This window comes from Trematomus bernacchii, unplaced genomic scaffold, assembly GCF_902827165.1.
Source record: "Trematomus bernacchii unplaced genomic scaffold, fTreBer1.1, whole genome shotgun sequence".
Classification (NCBI taxonomy): Eukaryota; Metazoa; Chordata; class Actinopteri; order Perciformes; family Nototheniidae; genus Trematomus; species Trematomus bernacchii.
In genome coordinates, this window is record NW_022987851.1 from 8,116,480 (window position 1) to 8,138,076 (window position 21,597).

The following is a 21,597-nucleotide window of genomic DNA, read 5'->3' on the forward strand; positions in this document are numbered from 1 at the left end:
ATGAATATCTTAAGTGCTATTTCAAATTCTAACGATCTCGAGCCGGTTTCTCAAACTTACCTACCCCACCTTTTAAGGGACAGGCGGAGGCGGTTGATGTTGCGTAGATGGAAATAGGCAGACCGATGATAAATTATATGACAAGATACTTCTAATATAAATGTGTTAATGGTTCAAGGACACATCAGTACACTCTTTGTTTAGGTGTGTCGTTTGGACAGTTGGAATGTTATTAAATCTGGTTTTACAACTCTGTACATGTCACCAATCAGGAAGTGTCCTCTAAGTTACCATTCGCCTGCAACACAGCATTGCATTCACAAGCTGATGCAACACTCTAGTGCAGTGTTCTCCACATTTTTCCCCGGCATTTCTGCTCAGACTTTTGAAAGGCCAAAGAACAGGTGTGTCAAGACCATCAGGGTTAAGCCCGCATACTTTTGATTGTGACAGTGAGTATTTTTGGTAGCACTGGCTGGAGTAATTCTAACTCTGTATCAGACTATGGTGAAGAGATTCTCAGTTTAGCAGCCCAGTGTCTTTCCAGCCCTCACCCGTAATCATGCTTTTAACTTTGAGGAGGAATTAAAAGTAACCTAGCAGTTAAGCCATACAAATAGGGCTGCTCGATTATGGCAAAAATCATAATCTCGATTATTTGGGTCAATACTTGATATCACGATTATTAAAAACGATTATCCATTTACTTTGAAAACATCAATTTATTGGAGAATTTTTTTTTGAACAGTATGTTTTTAACAGTTGATTACCCTGAACTTTAAGTATAATTCAACTGAAAAAAAAAAAAAATTAATTTGAAAAAAAAAAGTAATAATAAAAAAATAATCGTTTTATTTCGATTACGTTGTTTTCGTAATCGTTGCAAGCCATAATCGTAATTGCGATTAAAATACGATTAATTGAGCAGCCCTACATACAAAGCTTGTGTCTGCATTATCACAGAATACTACATACTGACACCTGGTGTATTCCAGCCTTAGAAGCATCAGGCAATGTCTGCCTTAATGATGTAATGTTTTAAGAGGATATGTTTTAAAATAAATGCAGTGTCATGATGAATGATTGAGTGTTTCAAGCCAAATCTAACTATTTTGGTCCTGTTAATGCTTCAAGGTATGCTCGGAATGTGCTTGAAGCGTGCACTGTTTCCTTTTATTCCTTTAAAGGATACTCAAAGATTGCTTCTTCTTTAACACAGAGCAGGGTTTTTTTTTTTTTTACTTTTAATAGGATTAGGTGCACAGGGGGTGGGGGAAAACCTTACATGAAAAGCAACTTTTCATAGGTGACTTCCTTCCCTGTAGTGGTATTAAACCCCGTCATAGAGGAACTTGCTCGTTAAGGAAGGAACAAATATATCATTTTGTATAGTTTGATAGTTGGTGGTCGGCTTGTTTTATTACTTAAAACTGAAGGATTCATCTTCGTGGACCAATGACTTTTCTGCAGGATATTTACATAAAATATATTTATTTGTTTTTGAAATTGTGTACAAAGTTGAATTTGACCTCAGGTTGTTTGTAATAGAAAGGTCAATGAGTGTCCAGCTTGGAAACAGATTGACCTCTGGGGAGCAGCGACATGTGTTGCCACATGACTGCATAACGTCTCTGGTCCAATGCTTGGGGATATTGAACCAGGGGGGGATGAGCTGTTATGTGTACCCTTATTACCCAAATGAGTTGTGTCAGCTGGATGTTTAGGGGATGCAGATTGTTGAAATGTGATCTGATGTACAGCAAATAGACTGTTAAGACAAGACTTAGGTTTCACTGACTGAAATGAGGCCTGGACCTTCTGAAGTAACACCGCCTCCTACTTTACTGTAGCAAGTCAGTCATGGCTCCCATGTATTCATATTTTATACTGTATAATATAAGGTGCATTGCTTTTTTTGGGGCAGTGCACTACAGGAGAAGAGGGTTTTTTTGTAGTTGTATTTGCCTACTGAAGAGCCATTGACTGCTCTATTTGGGTCAGACAATTGAGGTCCAGCTTTTTCCCTTTGGTTGCCTGCCAGCTATGTTTTCCCTCTGTGGCTTTATACTTCAATCGCTTTTCAAAACACACCTGCCACTCCCAACATTGAAGTTGGCTTTGACATTTCTTTTTTGCTCAGCTAATTGTTCATACTTAATTCTAGCCTGCAGATCAAAACAAGATAACTTTTAATACATCGTAAAGGTGCACTTGTGCAGATTTTATTCAGCATTTTCTGTACATACCATAACAAAAATAATGTTGTGCAACCACATTTAAATCCATTCTGTGTTGAAATAGCAGACAAGCAAATCAATTGTCTTGTGAAAAGAAAAAAGTCTCATGAAGCATAAACATTTTAAAATGCCTTTTAATTACACTGGGTTTTGCACTGGCTTATGTATTAATAATCAAAAGACAATCTTTAGCAGTCAAGTTAACCTGTGTATCTACTCTAACAACAATGAAGATTCTCAGACATTGCGCACTTGGTTTGAAGTGTTAAAGTGTTATAAAAGGACAGCCAAGGACTCTGGGATGTTATATTATATTAAATTGTAGGTCAGTATGACTCGCAAGATGACACCTTCAAGACAGGTCATGTTTTTGGAGCTGATGGAGAGAGAGAGAGAGAAATGTCCTCTGTCTGTAGCGTGCTTTGCTTCCTGATCCCTGCTGCCAGCTGCTGTCTTTCCATGCATTCAAGCAGATCCTGTGGTGGTATCAAGTAGCCTGGCCTAGCCGTGACTGCACTGTTGGGAGGCAGCGGGAGGGGCTTTGGCTGTAGCTGGATTTCCTGCTTGCCTATTAAAGCCCTGTTTGACCTAACCCCTGCCTCACTGGTGGGAGATGTGTTAAGCATGACTGCCCTACTGCTAATTCACCACACAGACATCCTTGAAAAGGACTGGCAACAAGGAAAAAAACACTGCATGTGATAAGCATTCAAATGCTTATTTTCTTCCACATATCATTTTATCTGTTCATAAAGTTGTGTTGGGGGTAAGGGAAGTAAGATAAATAATATAGTATCAGCATATAAGATATGGGTTATGTTTTACCTTGTGTTTGCAGAGACTTTCTGTCTGCAGTCTGTAATCCCTGCAATGCAGGTCAGGGGAAACAGCATTTGGCGTGTTCTCTTAGCTAGAGAATGGCAGGGGTCAGGGTCAAAAGCATTAGCAGGACCGCCCACCACCCACATTTTCCATGGCCAGCTCTCTGAATCACCTTTAATTTCTGTGCTCACTCTGTTGTTGTGTGTGGCCAGACACAAGAAGAGTTCTTCTACTTCTCCCTAGAGACTGAAAAATAATACTGCTTCCTGCCCTTAAGTGTCTTAAGACTATGAAAAAGCAACATTTCATGGCAAGTGTTATCACACTAGATCACCAACATTAGCTTGGTTAATAGTCTATTTCTTGGTTTAAATGGTGTAGATTCCCAATCTATCTTAATCACAATGGATGTGCTGAGAGGTCTTTTTACAGATTACAGCTACTGCATATATGATATGTTTAAAAATAATTATGTCATGGCTCACAAGCCCTGATATTTAAAAGTAGACTTTCTTTTAAGAGGCTATCCTAAAAATAACCCCCGTACAAAGCAACACACATGACACTCCAGGAGCATCGGGTACCACACTGTACTGTTCTAGAGTTACACTGTGCAGCTGTTCCTATTCTTCGCTGTGTCCCTCTGATGTCAGTTTATTGTGAGCATGCCAGCAGCTGACCACGGCTCTGTGCTTTCTTCATGTTAGCCATTGTTTCCGGTTTTACATAGCTGATGCAAGTCTTGCATTCTGCACATACATGGCACTCACATGCTATCACGTCACGCCTGCCCGCAAAAATGCCCACAGACACTGGCAACTACTACGCTATGTGAAAATAATTGTTTCTCTTTGTCCCTCTCTTTGTCTCAGGCTGCAGATCGCCCAAGAGGAGCACCGTACGGTAGAAGTGGAGAAGGTGAACCTGGAGCAGAAGATGAGGGATGAGATTGACTCAGCCAAGCAGGAGGCCCAACGTCTGAGGGAGCTGCGCGAGGGCACAGTGAACGAACTGAGTCGCCAAAAGTATGCAGAGGAAGAGCTGGATCAGGTACTTTTGAATAAATAGTTGTGATTCAATCATGGTCCTTCAACACAGAGTGACTAGAATGAACTTCCAGGGTGGCAACTGCACAGTATGTTTTAGTTTTATCAGATTCACACTGACTATCGCATAAATACGCCCACTGAAGTCTTTGTCCATTAGGACTTTGGCAGGAACAACACAGCACATCCCACACAATTAAGAAAACATGAATACTAGCTTTAAGGACTATCACAGTGATCCACACTTTTGTCACAGTATGTTTTTTATTCAGAAACATTGGAAACATGCTAGGCCTTCAGATGTTGCGTAGTTTCCCAGTCCCATATTCAGGAGGCAGGTGTCCATCATTCCTCAACTCTTGCTTCTTTAAACATGTTGGTTTTAATTGCCTTTGAGGTTAGGAGAAGAGTTAGATGTAAGTCTTTTGAATGTGTGTGTTAGAAAACATGGTGACTGTTTTCAGATGTTGGATAGATTTTTCTATAAATTGTGTGTTGATTAATATCAAATTACAGGCCCACACAACTGTACACATTTCATTATGTGTAGTATGTTACCTACCCTATGCTAGGACATTTTGAGGGGAAGGAAACACCCCCCATGGCAAATTAGGTAGCCTACAATGTGTAAGGAGAGATGTGATGGCTTCTACAGTTTCAACATCACATTTATATTCAGCTTGTTTCTTTACGAGGTCACCATACCATTAGGTATTTCCACATATAATTAGAACAGTGATGTTAACCAGCTTAAAAATATGTATTTCACCATTGCCACAACCTAGTCTGTTTAAACTGGATTTACAAATATATTGTTATCATCTTTACAAATGAACTGAAAATCCTTTTTTAAAGTTTCATTATTATGAGGTTTAAACTAAAGTATTTAAATTCGTTGTCCATGTAATAATTATTTTTGCTATGCTTAGGCAGATGGACAAACACAGACAAAAGCTATCAATGTTTTATGTGAATGTATTCTTTGCATCAATAACTTCTTTCATCAGACGTTCACCAATTTGTTTTTGTTGTCCCTTTTATGATCCAACTGCATGTAGGCAAATGATGTGCTGTGGTTCATATAAATGCAAATGCTTTACAGTAACTCAGTCAATGTGCATCTGACGCATCTAGTTGGTCAAAGTGGTCCTTTTAAGAAGCAGTCAACAAACTAATCTTGCATTTTGGTTGCATTGAAATGATCAATTTATGGTTGTGTCATTGTATGTGTTAATGCATCTAATGGTTGTCATGTGTCAAAGGTGCGCATGGCGTTGAGGAAAGCAGAGAAGGAGCTGGAGTCCCGGAGCAGCTGGTCCCCTCCAGAGTCTCTGCAGAAGTGGCTGCAGCTCACCCATGAGGTGGAAGTGCAGTACTACAACATCAAGAAGCAAAATGCTGAACGGCAGCTCCTGGTGGCCAAAGAAGGGGTAAGCATGTCGAAACCTGAAGGGGAAAGCCATACTGTTTTAGTTCATAATATCGCTTTAATGATTGGGTTTCAATTCCTGAATCCTATTCCAAAGCTGCTATTTACAACTTCACTGTCACACTTAAATGTGGCACTATCTGTGTGTGGATAACGTCCATGAGGCAGAGATAAATGTTTGTTCATTTGTTTTCTCAGGCAGAGAAGATAAAGAAGAAGAGGAACACTCTCTTTGGGACTTTCCACGTGGCTCACAGCTCCTCTCTGGATGATGTGGACCACAAAATACTGTCTGCAAAGTAAGTTGCAGAATGTAATGGTGGAATACTTTTCCTACACTTTTAGAAAATAAGCAGCATTTTAATTAGCAAAATAACATGTGACTTTAGAACCCATTTGGACAGCATTAACATTACAGAGGGCGGGTCAAAAGCATTCACTGCACTCCTCTGTATTTTACTCTTTGTTCTGAACAGCATATTAACCATCAGAGTTACAGGATGTGGTCTATAATGGAAAACAAAATGGTGTAGGACTACCCAAACTGTAGCTCACTCAACAGCACATTTAATGATTTCTTGCTCTTTGGATAGTTTTCTTTTTCATTTTGGTTCTCTAAACCAGTGATTCTCAAACTTTTTTCATTAATGTACCCCCTTTGGAAAGAAAATTCAGCCAAGTACCCCCTGATCAGCGCAAAAACTATTTGTTAGGGGAAAAAAGCCTATATAAAGAGGTACAGTACAGCGCTGCACCATCAGTGTCTGATTTATTAAAACAACCTTGTAACTGAGAAACACTTAAATGCTACATTTCAAATGTTTACAATCCATCACTAAATTCATGGCAAACCAATTTTAATATCATGCAATAACACTAAGACGACATTAGTTGCATTGAACTGATCTTTTTAATAAGTTGTACTTACAATTTGGTGAGAAACATGGGCTTGTGCTTCACTGAGGATCTTTGTCATTCTGACAGGGAGGCAACTGCAGTTATTAGACTTCGTGTTTTGAAATATGTGTAACTCTGTTAATATAAACTCTTTCATTAAAGGGGACCTATCATGCAAAATGCACTTTTGTACGTCTTTTAAACATGAATATGTGTCCCCGGTGTTCCAGGGAACTCACCAAGTGTCAGAAAACACAACCCTCTCTATTTTCCTCCATACCCAAATCTCTAAAAAAGAGATCTGACGGATCTGATAAAAACTGATCCAGATTTGAACACTGTCCTGACGTCAGGACAGTGGCGCTACGGCTATTGGGCCAACTCCACCAATCAGGCAAAAACAAGGCTAAAAAAAGTGCAAATTGAGCAAAATGAGGCATGGCTAAAATGCATGATCTGTTTGGTATTTTGAAGAAAAAAAAAGTATAAATATGCCTTATATAGGTATGGTCCTACACTATATTATTAAAATATAGCATGATAGGTCCACTTTAACATAAAATAAATCTCACTTACCCCCTGCAGTACTCCAACGTACCCCTAGGGGTCCGCGTACCCCCATTTGAGAACCACTGCTCTAAACTATAAAATTGGTTAACAGGTAACTTACTTGTTCCAGTTTTGGATATTTTGTCTCCTAATAAAGTCATATAATAATAATAATCTCCTTTTTCCTCTGAACTTATTTCCCCTCTCCTTTTTTCTCCTCCTCTTCCATAGACAAGCCCTGGGTGAGGTGACGGCTGCTCTGCGTGAGAGGCTTCACCGTTGGCAGCAGATCGAGATCCTCACCGGCTTCACCATCGTCAACAACCCCGGCCTCCCTTCTCTGGCCTCGTCCCTCAACCTTGATGGCAGCCACTCGAGCGGCAGAGCGACGCCTCAGCACTTCATGATGTCTGAGGACATGGACGACATGGACGAGGATTTCGTGCCTGGAACTCTGCAATGTAAGAGTTCCTCCGAATCTCTTGTCCAGTCTATGGGGAGTAGCAAACGAACCCCTAAACATTCCATGGGCCTGCTGGGAAAATCCAGATATCAGCCCACATGAGAATTTGGACCTTTTATTCCATAACACAAACTGAAATTGTGTTTGTGGCCTTCCTGGTGATGGAGATAGTGAGCGTCACACATGTCTACGATTGAATGAGTGTTGTTTTACAGTTGTGTAAGATGTACCTTGTAAATCCACATAATTGTCTTGATCTTTTTTCACACAATTCCAGTTGAATGCTTTTTGTTGAATGTTCTCATTTTTGGATAAAAGTGTTCACTTGACTTAGTCGATAATGGAGACTGAACTTACTCCTGTGACTTTCCTCTGGAAATTGAAATGTCAAGAAAAATACACCTCTTAATGAGAACACCTTTTTGTGCAAACTTATTTGTAGTGGTTGTGTCCTAATGTGTGCTACAAACCTTTTAGTATTAGATTGAAGTCAAATGGGTAAAACTAATGGAAGTGTATTAAATGCAGCCAGTGCCTAACTTAATTTCTTATTAAGGTTACATATGAGACAAAAAAATGCACTAAAACTGCCTCATCTTTTACAAAATCCTAATGTACAAAACTCATTATTATTGAATTTTAGAATTCTTAGGTAAACACATCAACCACACCCATCTCATTAAGAACACTTCATGTCTTTCCACCTCGTTATGAGCTCAATATTTGACTTATTATTATGACCGACCTTGACACGCTTAGTATGGGTTTGACTAACTGCAGGCGAAACTTGTTCTGCAGAGTCCTTTTCCCGCCGCAATAGTGAGTAAATCTTTTTATCAACATTAACTGCACTCCCTATCTCACTCCCCTCTCTTCCTCCACCACTTCTCTTGGCATTTGGCTGCACTGCTGTCTCATTGGGCTAACTACAGATGGCCCCCGACTGTTGGAGCGGCGAGCCAGCGACTTGTGGTCTGTCGGTTCAGACTGTCGGCACATGAGGAAAATTCGTGGTTGGCCATTTATTCATGCCCTAGTCCAACCCTCAGTTTGACACCCCTGCCTCTTCCCCTGACTCAAAACCCCACGGAGCCTTTACATTTATTTAACTGGACAATAAGCAACGACTCCATGCTGCGTTCATCTTACCTTTCCTTAGTTGCTTGCTTTCCACCTCTCCTCTAAATCTTGTCTTCCCAGTGCACTCCTGCTCTCCTCCCAATGTGATTTGTCTATTACTTTTATTGTAAATGGGCAAAATATTACTGAATTATGTTTTTATTTATTAATTCAAACAAGCAGTTCAAGTTGGTTTGATTTCTCCTTTTGATTTTTATATTTTTCCTTGTGAGGACAAGAACATAAAACAGTGGTGTAGGGATTTTATATTATTAAATGAGGTTTTTCTTGGCGTCTTAATCATATTACAAGCTTTAAATCTGTTTTAAGTCAGGATAAATGTTTCCCTGCACCTGAGTATCTTTCCACTAATCCCAGGCAGTCTCCCTGTGTCCGTCAGTCTTTATTTACCAAGTGGTTGTTGATAATGCTGTTGTTTTGTGCCCACAGCTCCCAGTATGATGTCTCTGCGCCAACGCCACATTGACCCCCAGTTGGCCATGGGCTCCCAGAGGTTGGTAGACAGTTGCCTGTTGGCTGGGCATCAGGGAGAGGGTGCCCTGTATGCATCCAGGTCCAGGGCTGCCTTCTCAAACTCACGCAGCCAGTCGTTCGGGCAGCTCGACTCTCTCCCTCTGCCTCCTCTGTCCTCGGCTGTGTCTCACCCCTCCATCATCTGTGCTTCCAACTTCAATCACCATCCCCATCCCCAGTCCTCTTTGTCCTCCTCTTCCTACTGCTTGCCCAGCTCTGTGTCCGGTGTTGCAGCGCATCATTCCTCCCATATATATCATGGTTCTTCTTTCCAGCCCATGGACCCCATTCCTGATTTCACTTTCTCCGAGGTCTCCAATGCAGAGCGCAGCGCCAGCTTCGGGTATCCATCTCTTTTCCAGTTCTTTTACACACATCGCATGTGCGTTGATGTATTAAAAAGGGAAAGCAAGTGGTTAAAAAAAAAACACATTTGATTTTGTCCTGCTTTCTTTCGTTTCTTTTCCACGTCATGAAGCATCTCATAATCTACACATTTACTCTTTTTAACCTCTCAGTGTTCTTGTTCTCTGTCTGCACAACTAACAAGTGTGGAGTTCCAGTGTCCAGGCTGTGCCCAGCGTGTGTCCGTGGCTTTGCAGGCATTGTGTAGACAAACCCCAGCATGCAAGTCTTTACCTTTTCTTTTAACTTAATCTTGCTCTAACTTGTGTGTTCTGTCCCCCCACAGAGACCTAAATCGCTCGGACTCTGACTCCTCCCTGTCTCTCTCCCAAGTTGGTGATCGGCTATCTGCCTACAGCTCCAAAGGCCACCTTATCAAGCCCGTCTCTCTCATGCACAGCATATCTGGTCGGGCAGATGACACCGTGTCTCTGCATGCGTACACCCCCAACGGAGGGAACCGCATTCTTGAGGTCAGTCCCGTAGAGCTTGGCCATGACAGCCCAATACTCATGAAGAAGATGTACGGCTTGGAGCAGAGTCCCACCCTGGCAGAGATCCAAAGTATGTCCGAGTCGTCCCGCTCCCTCAGCCCCAACTCCACTGAACCTGACACTCCGTCACCTACTGGGGGTCAACCAGGGGCCGTGGGGGCAAAGGCCAACACTCGCATCCCGCAGCTGTCCTCCAAGAAGAGCCCGCTGGAGGAGGACAGCGGCTCTACTGGAGAAGACACAGATTCCACTGCCAGCCGCAAGAAACACACCTTCAAGATCTTCAAGAAACAGAGGAAATAAGGGCTACATGAACTACAGGGCTATCAATGCTGTGTGACTGTATTCCTCTGGTCTGTTTTTGAGAAAAGTTTTATGGGTTCTTTAATGGTGAAAAGATGGTACAATTTGTTGCCGTTGCATCTTTTGGTAGGTACGACACCTACTCTAAGAAACTGTGGGAGCAACCAGATGTTCAGTTTTATCTGCTTTTTGGTCAATGTTCAATATGTGGGGAATGGGTAAGTTTGTATATTGGAATGTAAAGTATTATTTATTCTGCAGGAAGTTGTGCCAGTCCCAAAGGCAAATGTTTTGTCACCAGTTTTCTTTCTTGTTCCTAAATATTTAACATGTTGCATGTCTTCACTTTTGTTTGACTGGTAGGCTACTTGAATGCTCTTAGTGTTTGCTTGGTTATGTTGTTAACCTGCTTAGACAACACTTGATGTTTCTTTTATTACTACCTAACCAACTAGCCTACACGTTCAAAGTGAATGTGCACCTCTTTGTTTCACTCAATACTTAGTTTTTTATCGAAGGTTACCATTTTCCCTGTCTCTTCTGGCAGAGTAAATGACACAATCAAGAGATCCTCAAACTGAAGAGTAGTCAATACAATCTCAAGAGTGGTACAACAGTGACATAAAGATCATTTTGGGAACAGCAATTTCAGCTATTGGTTGATTTAGAAATAATATAGATATTAATAATGTGTAACATTGGATCTCAAGATGTTTACAATAAAGTCAATTTCACTTTAACAAGTTACAAAAGGACCATCAAATTCCAGCATTAGATATTTTGCTTTACTTTTAGTATTTAGGTGTCGAGTGCATGAGAGTGAGAGAAATGCTTTGCTTTAAGTGTCTAGCTTTTAAAACATGCCAACAAGTTTAACCACTGATTCATATTTGGAATATCACGTTTCCTCAATGGAGTAGGTAGTGATCAACGTTTGTAGTTTCTCCGTCGATTACCAAGAACATCATGACTTATGAGACTGCGTGTTATTGTGCTTTTATTTATCTTTGTATTGAATTTAAAAGTTACATCAGAGAAAAAAGTACATTATATACCGAGACAACATATATATCAAAGATTTTAACACAAAATACTAAAGCACATGTTTACTGAACTATTTGACAAAGAGTAATCTTTTGTGTTTTAAGATTTGGTTCAAGTTTACCGTTCCTTTTGGCTCCTGCTTTCCCCAGTCCTATTGATTTTGTTTAAATAACTATTTAGCTGAGAATGAAAACTTCTCAGCAGTTTGTCGGTTTAAGATGGGTGCTGGTAAGGGCTATAGTTACCAGGCAAATTAATTTGCTCTGTTTGATATAAATGTTTAAGTTCTAACTCCTTTACAATTCACCTTTTATGGAAGATTTAGCTTAACGAGTCATGTCAAAGTGCCAAATCTATCCAAACTGTCAGAAGCCTTTGTATATGTAGTGTGTGCGCCCCCTTTACAAAGAACACATGCTTTATATGAACAGTGTGTAATGTATCTCCTGAGCTTCAATGCTGAATGTCAGAGGGTAATGTTCCTGTAACAGTATCATCAGTACAATATGTTTACATTTGTTACAGATAATTACTACTCTCAGATTATCGCAGCAAAAAACATTGTGCCAGTTTTAATATTGACAGCTTCATATGAGCACAGAACTATGCATCAGTAGTTGTAGGTGATTGCTAAAGTAGTAAGGACGCCAGTACACTTAGGGTGTTCCTGACCAATGAACAACCAAAAAGTGCTGCAGACGACACAGTGGGCCTCGACGGCCTCATAATGTAACAGGTGGTCTAAATGTATACGACTTGTTTGAATGCTTTATTTTAGAAACCAGCAACAACAAAAAAATGGATTTCCTACTGGTACTTTTTTTTTTTTTAAAGTGTCATTTGTACCTCTTTGCACGACAGAGCTGTTAATGTTTTTGCCATCTGAATGTGTGCGTGTGTCTGTCTGCTCCGAGTATAATGCACTGTATTGTTGATGCATGTCAAATGCTGTAACAAACCTATATTGGGTCAAAAAGAGTTACCCACCCTACTTCTTCTTTCTCTTCATTTTCAGCTTCTATTTATGAATTCACACAGTATATTTGTACAGAGAAAATGACAATTTTGCATCTTCTGTGATGGTCTAGACTTTTACGGCACTCCTGCATGATAGCAATAAACTATTTTGAATGAAAAATGAGTTGATTTCGTATGAACATTACACCACATTCTGCACAACACTACACAACACCTCAGATCAGTAGAAATCAACAAAGGTTGGCTTCTCTTAAATATTATTTTTCAGGAGTGGCAGTGCACTCAACAAGTTTGCCCCGAAACATAATTGTAATTTACATTTAAATGCTGATGTAGCATAACAGGTGAATTATTGCAGTTTCCCTGTGGTTGTATGTTAAGTATTGGCATGCAACCCTATCAACAACGCTCCACCCAAACTGCACTGTGTATATAGCAATGAGGGTGGGGCTATGTGCTGTTAAATATTGACCTATGGTTCAATATAAGTAAGGTGGAGCAGGATGAATGCCGGATCTTAAGGCTCCGTGTTTCTTTTCAGCTTGAAACTCTTTAATGGGGTGTTTAATGAAAACATGGATTTCCAAATACTATACAAATACATCTGTCAGTTTTGTCTCGTGCAGGTAGGAGCTGGTTTTAACTTCATTATCTGTGGTACCCGTGTTATTTGATTTAAACATATTATATAATGTGTTAATTCCCCCTCCCTCAAACAGATCGTCTGGGGTTTAGACTCGGTGAAACTCCTGAATCCTCCAGACGAGCCTCTGTCAGATCATCTTTTGAAAATACTTTACTCTTGTGATGCTCCTGCCACAGTACAGCTGGACTGTATTGTATCTTTCGAAACTGGCATCACTTCCACACTCCAGCTGAAGAAATGGAGCTGTGTCCCCGGTGACCCTGAAATAAAGACCCTGGTGGTGAACTTTCCGGATTGGCTGGTGTATCAACCTGATGGGATTATCCCTGACTCCCAGTGGGTGCTGAGTTGCATCCTTCTGGCGTCAGTCAGATACAGTGGACTTGATGACAGCGAGGGGTCTGTCACTGCTCAGAATTTGGCAACTTTGCAGCCTAAAGCTTTCTTTAGTCGACCTGTAAAGCAGCATCAACTGTGCTTCTCCTGGAGTACACAAATGCTGAAGTTAACTCAACGGTCTGCAAAGAAACAATGCCCGTTGGAGCAAGGTAAGGTTGGAAAACTGGCTTCAAACTATGTGGAAAAAGGCAACTAACATGTAACATTTAACAACAGAGAACACACTCTTCAGATATACAAATTAATTATCTTAGGGTATGTAAAACATTTTAAGGGGGAGATTCATTCAGGTACCTAATTGTATTTCATAAGAACATGCTTCTCAAACCATCTGTCTGAATATGACAGATTCTGACCCATAGCACACAAAAAGCTGACTGGGTGGTCCTAATTGACAGTGTTTGGGTGGGTAGGCTCCCCAAAAACCCATATGTATATGCACAAGCGATACAAAAAAGTCAGTTTTTCATAATATGTCCACTTTACTGTCATGCTTTACTTGTCTTGAAAGGATGGTGGTGTTTTTAGATTTTACAAATATATTTAAAATCCCAATCAAAACGCTTTATTTTCATTCAGAAACAGTGCATTTCCTGCCTTCGATGTTTGCTTCAACTGGAGGAAGCTTCGGTATCACGAAGACACTGGACTCTTACAGCAGTGAGTTTCTGGAGTACTTGCGTGTTAAAGCCATCTCTCTTCCATGGTAAGACATCAAAAGTCACACCAAATATAGCTTAATTTCTGTTATTCAGATATTATGTAGGGATGGTTAACTTAATGTGCTTTGTATTTTTGTCAGGTGTATGTTTTCCATCTGGGTATTTGTGACCAGTAACTGCCAGGACAGATTGTGTGGTGTGTTTTATCACATAGACTCCCATCTAAACTATGTTACACCAACACTGTTCCTCAAAGAATCAGGTATAATTTGGATTGTTCTATTACCTCTCAGATATTCTCTATGTAATAACTATTAGATGTTATTATCTGGACGTACATGAGTCATTTCCTCATGTGTACAGGACAGCTACACGTCCAGATGGATGGAGAGGCAGAGGAATCCTCTGCATTTGTTTCTCAATTCAAGGTGCCTTTGAATGAGTGGTGCCAAATCAGTGTGATGTTGATTGGTAGAACGGTGAGTAGTCTCCTGTTGGCAAAGGATTGTCCTTAGACTCTTTAAAGTATGTGAATAATTGTAGAAATGACAAATAAGTAGTTCATAATCATGTGTTTGTATCTCAGGTTACTCTGTCCATGGTGTGCATGGATAAAGAGCAGAGGACAGTTTATTCACAAGAATATGTGTAAGTGTACTTCTGACAATACAAATAGATTCATTACATGATTCAGTTATACCGAAAATGAAAATGCACTTCAAGGGTCAACATGTTCACGATGTGTCTTGCAGGATGGGTCATGCTGTCGTGCTCGATGATACAGAGGGATATTTTGTGATTGGTGGAGGGAAATACATAAGAGGTGTGGACGGTTATTTTGGGCCAGTGGTTTACCACCGCAACAGAATACCACCGTACAGCATGGTAATATAATGCACCTGCTCACAGTTATTTCCCATTTCAACCTTTAACTACATTTGTGACTGATCTTTTTTGTTATCTTCTCCAGTCTGAAGTTGTTATTCCAGATGTTATCAGGGCCTTGAACCTGACTGGATGGCTGCAGACCTGTCAACGATTTCGTCTCGAGATGGATGTTAAAATCAGTGGCTATTCTTTCAGGGCTGAACAGGAGAAAGAGTCTGGAAGTAGGCTTATATAACCACCAGATGGTGCTAAAGTTACTGTATCTGAAATATTCTCTGCAGTGCTACTGAATGTGCAAATGAACTATCCATGATTTCTTTTCAGACACCTGTTTTGATGCTTTCCATGAGTGGATGGGAAAGGACAGATTACCATCGTACTCACAGTGCGAGCTGTGGGAGGCAGCTGTCCCTCATAGAAGACAGGCTGCAGACCTGGCCAAGTTTCTGGCTTTCAAACATGGTAAGAGATAACCTGCGTAAAAGTGAGTAACCTTGCACTGGTACAATATATTTATGGGTAGGCTAAGTAACAACAAATATGAAGGTATACGTTTTTGAACTTGAGCTTCTGAACACCAAAAAACGTGTGTTTTCCGTTAACCTGTTATTGATTAAAAATCTGTATGAATCTTATATTAACTTTTTCGTTTGTAAGGGTGGAACAATTACACTTTTACAATTCTTATTGGTAGATGAAGATTTTTGACCGAAATAAATTCTGTCAAACCTCGAGCCCATTTTTAGATGCTTTACATTTATACAACTTTTTCTGCGTGCAATAAATTATTTGCGGATTTATCATGTCATATTCAAACCTAAAATAATTTAAGCATTGACGACACTGAAATAGATAACCAATTGCTTTTTCACGATGAACACTGTTCATCCAGAGTTTAGGGATTGCATCAACTTTAGGATATCCACTTAAATATTAAGGGTGATCTAAACAAAGTGTTGCTGAAAATGTTTAATGAATGACACATTTCTCTAATGTGAGTAAACAATCAGAATTTGTATTCCTAATGTTTTTCCCTGATGATATCACATGAAGCACTGAAATCAGTTCACTTGCTGACTTGCAGGAGAAGGAGCCAGCCTGCCAGCTTTGGGCAGAGCACTGTACTCCTTATCACTTCATAAGCTGAGCAGAGCGAGCAGCACTGGAGTGGTCAGCAGAATATTACCACTGCTGCTCCAAGCTGGCTGCTTAGCTGATAACCGAGCTCTGCACATGTCCTCTGTGCTCTACAGCGCTGGCCTGGGAGTGAAGGAGCAGCCCAATAAGGTGTGTGCTACTGTGTCAGCTATAGAAGAATATTCTGCCTGTGGTGAACATTTCTGCCATATTATCTCTTCCCCTTGTGTTTGGTATAGGCTTGGCTCCTGGCCCTGATGGCAGCCCAGAAGGATGATCGGTTAGCTCTTCTGCATCTTGGGCACATGCACCATCAGGGTGTCCATGGCCTCCCCACAGACCCCGACCTGGCCTATGCATATTATGCAAACATTGCTAAACAGACAACTTTAGACCGTCACAATCACACACCAGAGCAGGTAATGTATGTGGATGTGACGGTGTGCATGCTCATTTTGAATGTGATTTCTAAATTAAAGTATGCAGTCCAATTTCTTTAGAACTTAATATTTTGATCAATATGAACTTTCTCTTGCATAAATAAATTCATGGTAATTAATGGCATGATATAAATTGTTTTATACATATTATATAAGAAAAAGTCTCTCCTTATGGTGGCTATAATTCTTAGATTTCCATACATTTGTTTACCTTTGTTGCTGTTTTATCAAGATAGATAGCAGTATTATACACCTTTGATAATATTACAATGCTCAAAAGGGCTACATGTTGTATTCAATGCACCAAGGTTTTTGATTTTACATTTGTCTTCCCTTTTTTCTTAATTTTTTCAGACATATGTTGAGGCCGTTTACTTAAACAATGATGAGGTGTTGAGTCTCCAGACCAATACACATCATCATATCTTCCAATGGCTGAAGCTGCAGGCACGCAGGGGAGCAGCTGAAGCAGAGGTACCTGTTTTGGCAGCTTGTCTTTTTAAGTTGAACCTAGAACCAGAACAGAAAGTCGGATAAAAACAAGTGGGATAAAAAATAAAACAAATAATCTTAAGATTCATATACTTTACGTTTTTTAAGGGTACACATTTTAGAGTAAAAGAATGGCTACAGACAATTGAACAAGGAGAGGATTTATTTTATTATAATTCAGCAACTGTTTTTTCAGCAAGCAGTTGCCCGCATGCTGTACTGGGGTCAGCAGGGAGTGACTCCAGATATCCAGACTGCTGCGAGGCACTACGAACGGGGAGCTGTCCAGTGGGAGGACCCTGTGTCAATGTATGACTATGGCATAGTCCTAATGCATGTGAGAACTACAGCTCATATACATAAGAAACATGACAATCCACTGAAAGATCATTTATTATTGATTAAAACTGTGTCTCTGCAGGGGCATGGAGTTAAAAAGGACATTCCAAAAGCTCTGACTTTCCTGAAGAAAGCAATGGAAAAGGTTTTTAATGATTCATTAATTATCATTAACACTAATTACTGTATTATTTATTTATTTGGGGGTTTTCACTCCATGTATCTGATTCTATAATTTAGGGTACATTTCACATCAACAAAACAGTACAACAAAAGTGTTCTTTCTCAATAGAACAATCAGTGGTTCAAGTTAGTATATTCCTTAGTGTAACATATCCACTAGTTGCAAAGCTTAAACATTTTTTTTTTTAATTTTATTTTAAGGGAAAGGATGTTTTCACTACTCAGTTTGTCAACTATGTTACGGACAAACTTGATGTCATTACAATCATTTGATTAAGTCCTGCACTTCAAGTAAAATCCAATTTGAAAGGCTCTTGAGTCTATTCTACCATACCATATATCCAATGATTTTTAAAAGTTTCAAAAATAATTGTATTAAAGTTTTGTTTTTTCATGTGATATGTTCAGCACTGTCATTAAGGATAGGGATATTTTTTATTATAAAACTACCATACAGGTGATTTTGATAGTTTTAAGAGATGTCATGTAAAACTCCAACCTGTGTAGATTACAATATCCTTTACATTATAATATAAAGGATATCAGAAGCACTATTTTAGATATTTTAAATTTGAAAAAATGAGGTGCAACATAGTTGACAATGAAAGTCAAACATTTGACGCAAATAACATAGTTGACTGGACACATTATTAACCATCAGCACTATGTTTATTTCAAGGCAGAATTGCAAAATTCAATTGATAATGATGTGTAATGATGTCTACATGTCATACAAATTGTCAACTAGGTTACCTGTCAACTAAGTTACTACAGTTATTACAGTACTGGGTAACTTAGTTGACAGGTAACCCTATTTTGACCCATCATTTCAATGGTAGGCCTTGCCTGGATGACCACATGTCATTTTCTTGACAGGTTAACATCACATTTGAACATATAATTTAATTAAAATCATTAAACAATTGTAAACCATAACAATGTACGTAACATTGTTGATGGTCATTAATATACTCATTGACAATGTGCTATTATACATAAAATATTGTAAAAAATGTGAGGACAATCACCACAGTGTGTTCAAAATGTCTGCCAAAGAGGAACATGGCATCATGTGAGGCTGGTGACATGGTATTGGGACAAACCATTTTTGAGTTACAGGGGGGAGTTCTGTTATTAACATAGTTGACAGAACTTTTGCGGATATTCATATATTAAGATATACAAATTATTTAAAGGAGGAAATCAATTAAAAAAATATTATTTTTCTTTAGTATTTAGACTTTTGAAATAAATGAATAATAGTTGTTATTTACTTTAATGGTTTTTATTCATTATTTTGAAACCAAGACACCCTCAACTGAAAAAACGAACATAGCAAAAACTGTGAATTTAAGAACATCATGACACATTTCAAGCTAAATGAAGCATAGGATGCACATCATGTTTGTGTGATATTATAACATGCTTTCAAATAATAAGCAAAATATGATATTTTTGAAGAAAATAGTTAGAATAAATATAATTATCATCAATGGACATCAATGGACATGGAATGTACCCCAAATTGTAGATGACTGGTTGTTTCATTACTCCATCCCACAGAATTTTGTGCCTGCAATCAATGCCCTGGCCTGGTATTACGAGAAATTTAACCAGGACTACAAGCAGGCAGTGAAGCTGTGGGAGCAGGCGGATGAGCTCGGGAGTCCGGACGCTGCTCTGAATCTCGCTGTCATGCACTCACAGGGTCTGTACCCAGGAAAAGCTGCAAACCAGGTTAGCTTAAGTATGCTTTTTGTTATTGTCTAGTTGTGTGTTTATAGACTTGTATTGAGTTCTTATACTGTATCAACAGGTAAATAATTTGTTTTTTGACAGTTTATGGCCTATCAGTACTATCTGAAGTCTGCAGAGAGAGGGCACATCCGGGGAGCAGTTCAACTCGCTAGCTACTGGACCACTGGGATACCAGGCCAAGTCAACAGACGTCCATCAGATGCTGTTTTGTTAGCTACTTACTTTAAAAAAATGTTAAATTCCCATATATTATTTGTCATTATGCCGTGACTGATGTGTCCTTTTAACTGACTGCAGGTGGGCAAAGTGGGCCGCTGAGCACAATGGGTACCTGGGCAGCATCTTACGGAAGGCCTTGGATTCAAATCTCAAGAGTGACATGTAATCTGTTTCTCTATTCACACTTGCCATGATCCTGATTACTTCAAAGCAGTTGGAGAACATTAATATGCCAGCTTTTCAACAGGTTCAGCTCGCTGTTATATTACATGATGGCTGCTGAGTCCGGGTACCCTCCTGCACAATTCAATGCAGCATATCTTTGTGATCAGAATATGGTGAGATATCTCTATTAGCTGTAGTATCATGGTTTGATTTGTTCATTGTTAAATATATTTTAAACATATATTTTTGTACTCTAGTTAGGTTTTCTGGATCCTTCTTTTGCATCAAACTGTATGTGGAGATATTATAACCTTACAATCCAAAGTCAAAATCCTGACCCTCATGGTAACTAACATTTATTTTTTTCCAGTTTTTGGAAACATAACTACCTTAAACAATAAAAGAAAAAAACTTGAAATCTACTTCCCCTCCAGCCTTTATTAGGATGGGTGACCTGTTGTATGAGGGGCAGACAGATCTGTGTTCTGCAGCAGAGATGTACACGCGTGCAGCACTAAGGGATGAACCACAGGTCTGCTTCTTTTAAATTGATTTTCTTGCTGTAAATATTTGTTCAATGTTATTTTATATTCATTATTGAGAGTGCACATATGTGTTTGTGAAAGCCATACTGTTCTTCCACAGGGATGGTACAACCTTGGCCTTCTCACTGCGGAGGGTTACAGGCTGCCGCTGTCAGTATTGATCCAACTTGGCCTTTCAGAGCTCTACATGGCAGACAACAGTTTGCTTCTAAGCACTTTGTACGAAAGGTGTGTTCAAACTGTATATGTTTATACATCGGTAATGTCCAGTAAATGCATTGCAGTACACTATTTTCTATTCTAAATTCTATATCTGTTCCATATTTTCTTCCAAAAGATGCAGAGACTCAGAAGATACAGATTCATACTTGCCTTGCAGCCTCGCCCTCTTCAAAGTGCATCTTCAATCTTTCCAAAAAGACTACAGCACTGCTATCACGGTAAGTTTGATATTCTTAAGTAAAGGTTAACAATTTTAAAATGAAGGTACAGAAGTATAATTAGCAATGCATTAATTACCAAAAGTCATTTCAAGTACCTTGCTGATTATAACTATTATAATAATAATAATTATTATTACAATAATAATAACTGGCCAAAGTAAACAGGCATTATTGTGATATTGTGAACATTTTGTTGACATCTTGGTCATATTATGTCCCACAGTTCTCCACTACTGTTGCAGCAGTTGCAGCTCCAACGATATTCTTAATCATCCTTGGTATGCTCCGGAGACATGTCCCCTCTCCCACCTAGAGCCAAAATTCTCCATAGGATGGTCTGCACAAAAAAATCTTGAATAAAACAGCAAACTCAACCTGCACGGCAACGGCATCAACACATTCTGTGTTAGTTTACATATGTTTACTATCGAATCACTGTAAAGAACAAATGTAAATGTTATTAAAAATATATATAGTTTTTACCATTTGTCCGGCACGTTTTTGAGTTTGTAAATATGCTACTGTTGAATAAAAGCGTTCCCAAAAAAAAATCTGTCTTTTATTATTCATAATTTGCATATAACACAACTGCTGCTCACCAAGTATGGAAAACAAGTATTCCAGATAATTTCAAGCAACTTATATTCTATGAACCAAAGTCAAGCAAGCAATTACAGACACTTCTCATGAGACCAAATCCATTCAACCCTCAACATCTCATTAACACCAGCAGACAAGTTTAATTGCTTTGTTTCTGCTTGTTGGAATGATTATGAATTTGTTGGGGCTAATGATGGAGTGAGACAAATAAAGAATTGTGTACTTTTAATCAGTTTTTAAGAAAGAAAAACACATGGAATGTAGTTTAGTATGCATATCTATTCTGACCATATTGTTGTTCCTGACGACGAACAATCATTTCCCAAATATGCTCCACCTGGCATAACATGAATGTTGCCCC

The 21,597-nt window shown here is 39.2% G+C and overlaps 2 protein-coding genes across 7 annotated transcripts in view; both read left to right on the plus strand.

Moving 5' to 3' along the window:
* stim1a (stromal interaction molecule 1a) overlaps nucleotides 1-12,480 on the plus strand; it is a 28,253-nt gene extending 15,773 nt beyond the window's left edge. The window contains exons 8-13 of one of the 2 annotated variants that reach the window (XM_034112925.1): nucleotides 3,932-4,109; nucleotides 5,368-5,535; nucleotides 5,733-5,833; nucleotides 7,212-7,441; nucleotides 9,013-9,076; nucleotides 9,788-12,480. In XM_034112925.1, the coding sequence (XP_033968816.1) occupies nucleotides 3,932-4,109; nucleotides 5,368-5,535; nucleotides 5,733-5,833; nucleotides 7,212-7,441; nucleotides 9,013-9,076; nucleotides 9,788-10,298 (1,252 nt within the window). In that variant the 3' untranslated portion in view covers nucleotides 10,299-12,480. The remainder of the gene's footprint in view (nucleotides 1-3,931; nucleotides 4,110-5,367; nucleotides 5,536-5,732; nucleotides 5,834-7,211; nucleotides 7,442-9,012; nucleotides 9,077-9,787) is intronic. The other variant, XM_034112924.1, reaches the window with a different exon arrangement.
* A 347-nt stretch (nucleotides 12,481-12,827) lies between these two features.
* LOC117468974 (protein sel-1 homolog 3) lies at nucleotides 12,828-21,169 on the plus strand. 5 transcript variants are annotated; one of them, XM_034113363.1, is made up of 23 exons: nucleotides 12,828-12,946; nucleotides 13,040-13,514; nucleotides 13,945-14,071; nucleotides 14,168-14,289; nucleotides 14,391-14,506; nucleotides 14,614-14,675; nucleotides 14,780-14,912; nucleotides 14,998-15,136; nucleotides 15,240-15,377; nucleotides 16,000-16,202; nucleotides 16,292-16,471; nucleotides 16,847-16,966; nucleotides 17,181-17,321; nucleotides 17,406-17,468; nucleotides 19,070-19,243; nucleotides 19,346-19,473; nucleotides 19,562-19,645; nucleotides 19,731-19,821; nucleotides 19,906-19,993; nucleotides 20,083-20,180; nucleotides 20,294-20,421; nucleotides 20,531-20,633; nucleotides 20,860-21,169. In XM_034113363.1, exons 1-23 carry the CDS (start codon nucleotides 12,896-12,898, stop codon nucleotides 20,947-20,949), a joined length of 3,054 nt encoding a protein of 1,017 aa, XP_033969254.1. In that variant the 5' UTR covers nucleotides 12,828-12,895; the 3' UTR covers nucleotides 20,950-21,169. The 5 variants fall into 5 exon arrangements, 2 of the variants coding, with proteins under 2 accessions (XP_033969254.1, XP_033969255.1); XM_034113364.1 differs by having other exon boundaries at nucleotides 14,998-15,133; XR_004554527.1 differs by lacking the exon at nucleotides 20,860-21,169 and having other exon boundaries at nucleotides 19,910-19,993.
* Nucleotides 21,170-21,597: the final 428 nt, after the last annotated feature.

Coding starts and splice junctions, on each gene's coding strand:
- LOC117468974 (XM_034113363.1), top strand. CDS start 12,896: ATGGATTTCCAAATACTATACAAATACATCTGTCAGTTTTGTCTCGTG. Junction 15,137..15,239: donor ACAGGAGAAAGAGTCTGGAA/GTAGGCTTATAT, acceptor ATTTCTTTTCAG/ACACCTGTTTTGATGCTTTC. Junction 16,203..16,291: donor TGAAGGAGCAGCCCAATAAG/GTGTGTGCTACT, acceptor TGTTTGGTATAG/GCTTGGCTCCTGGCCCTGAT.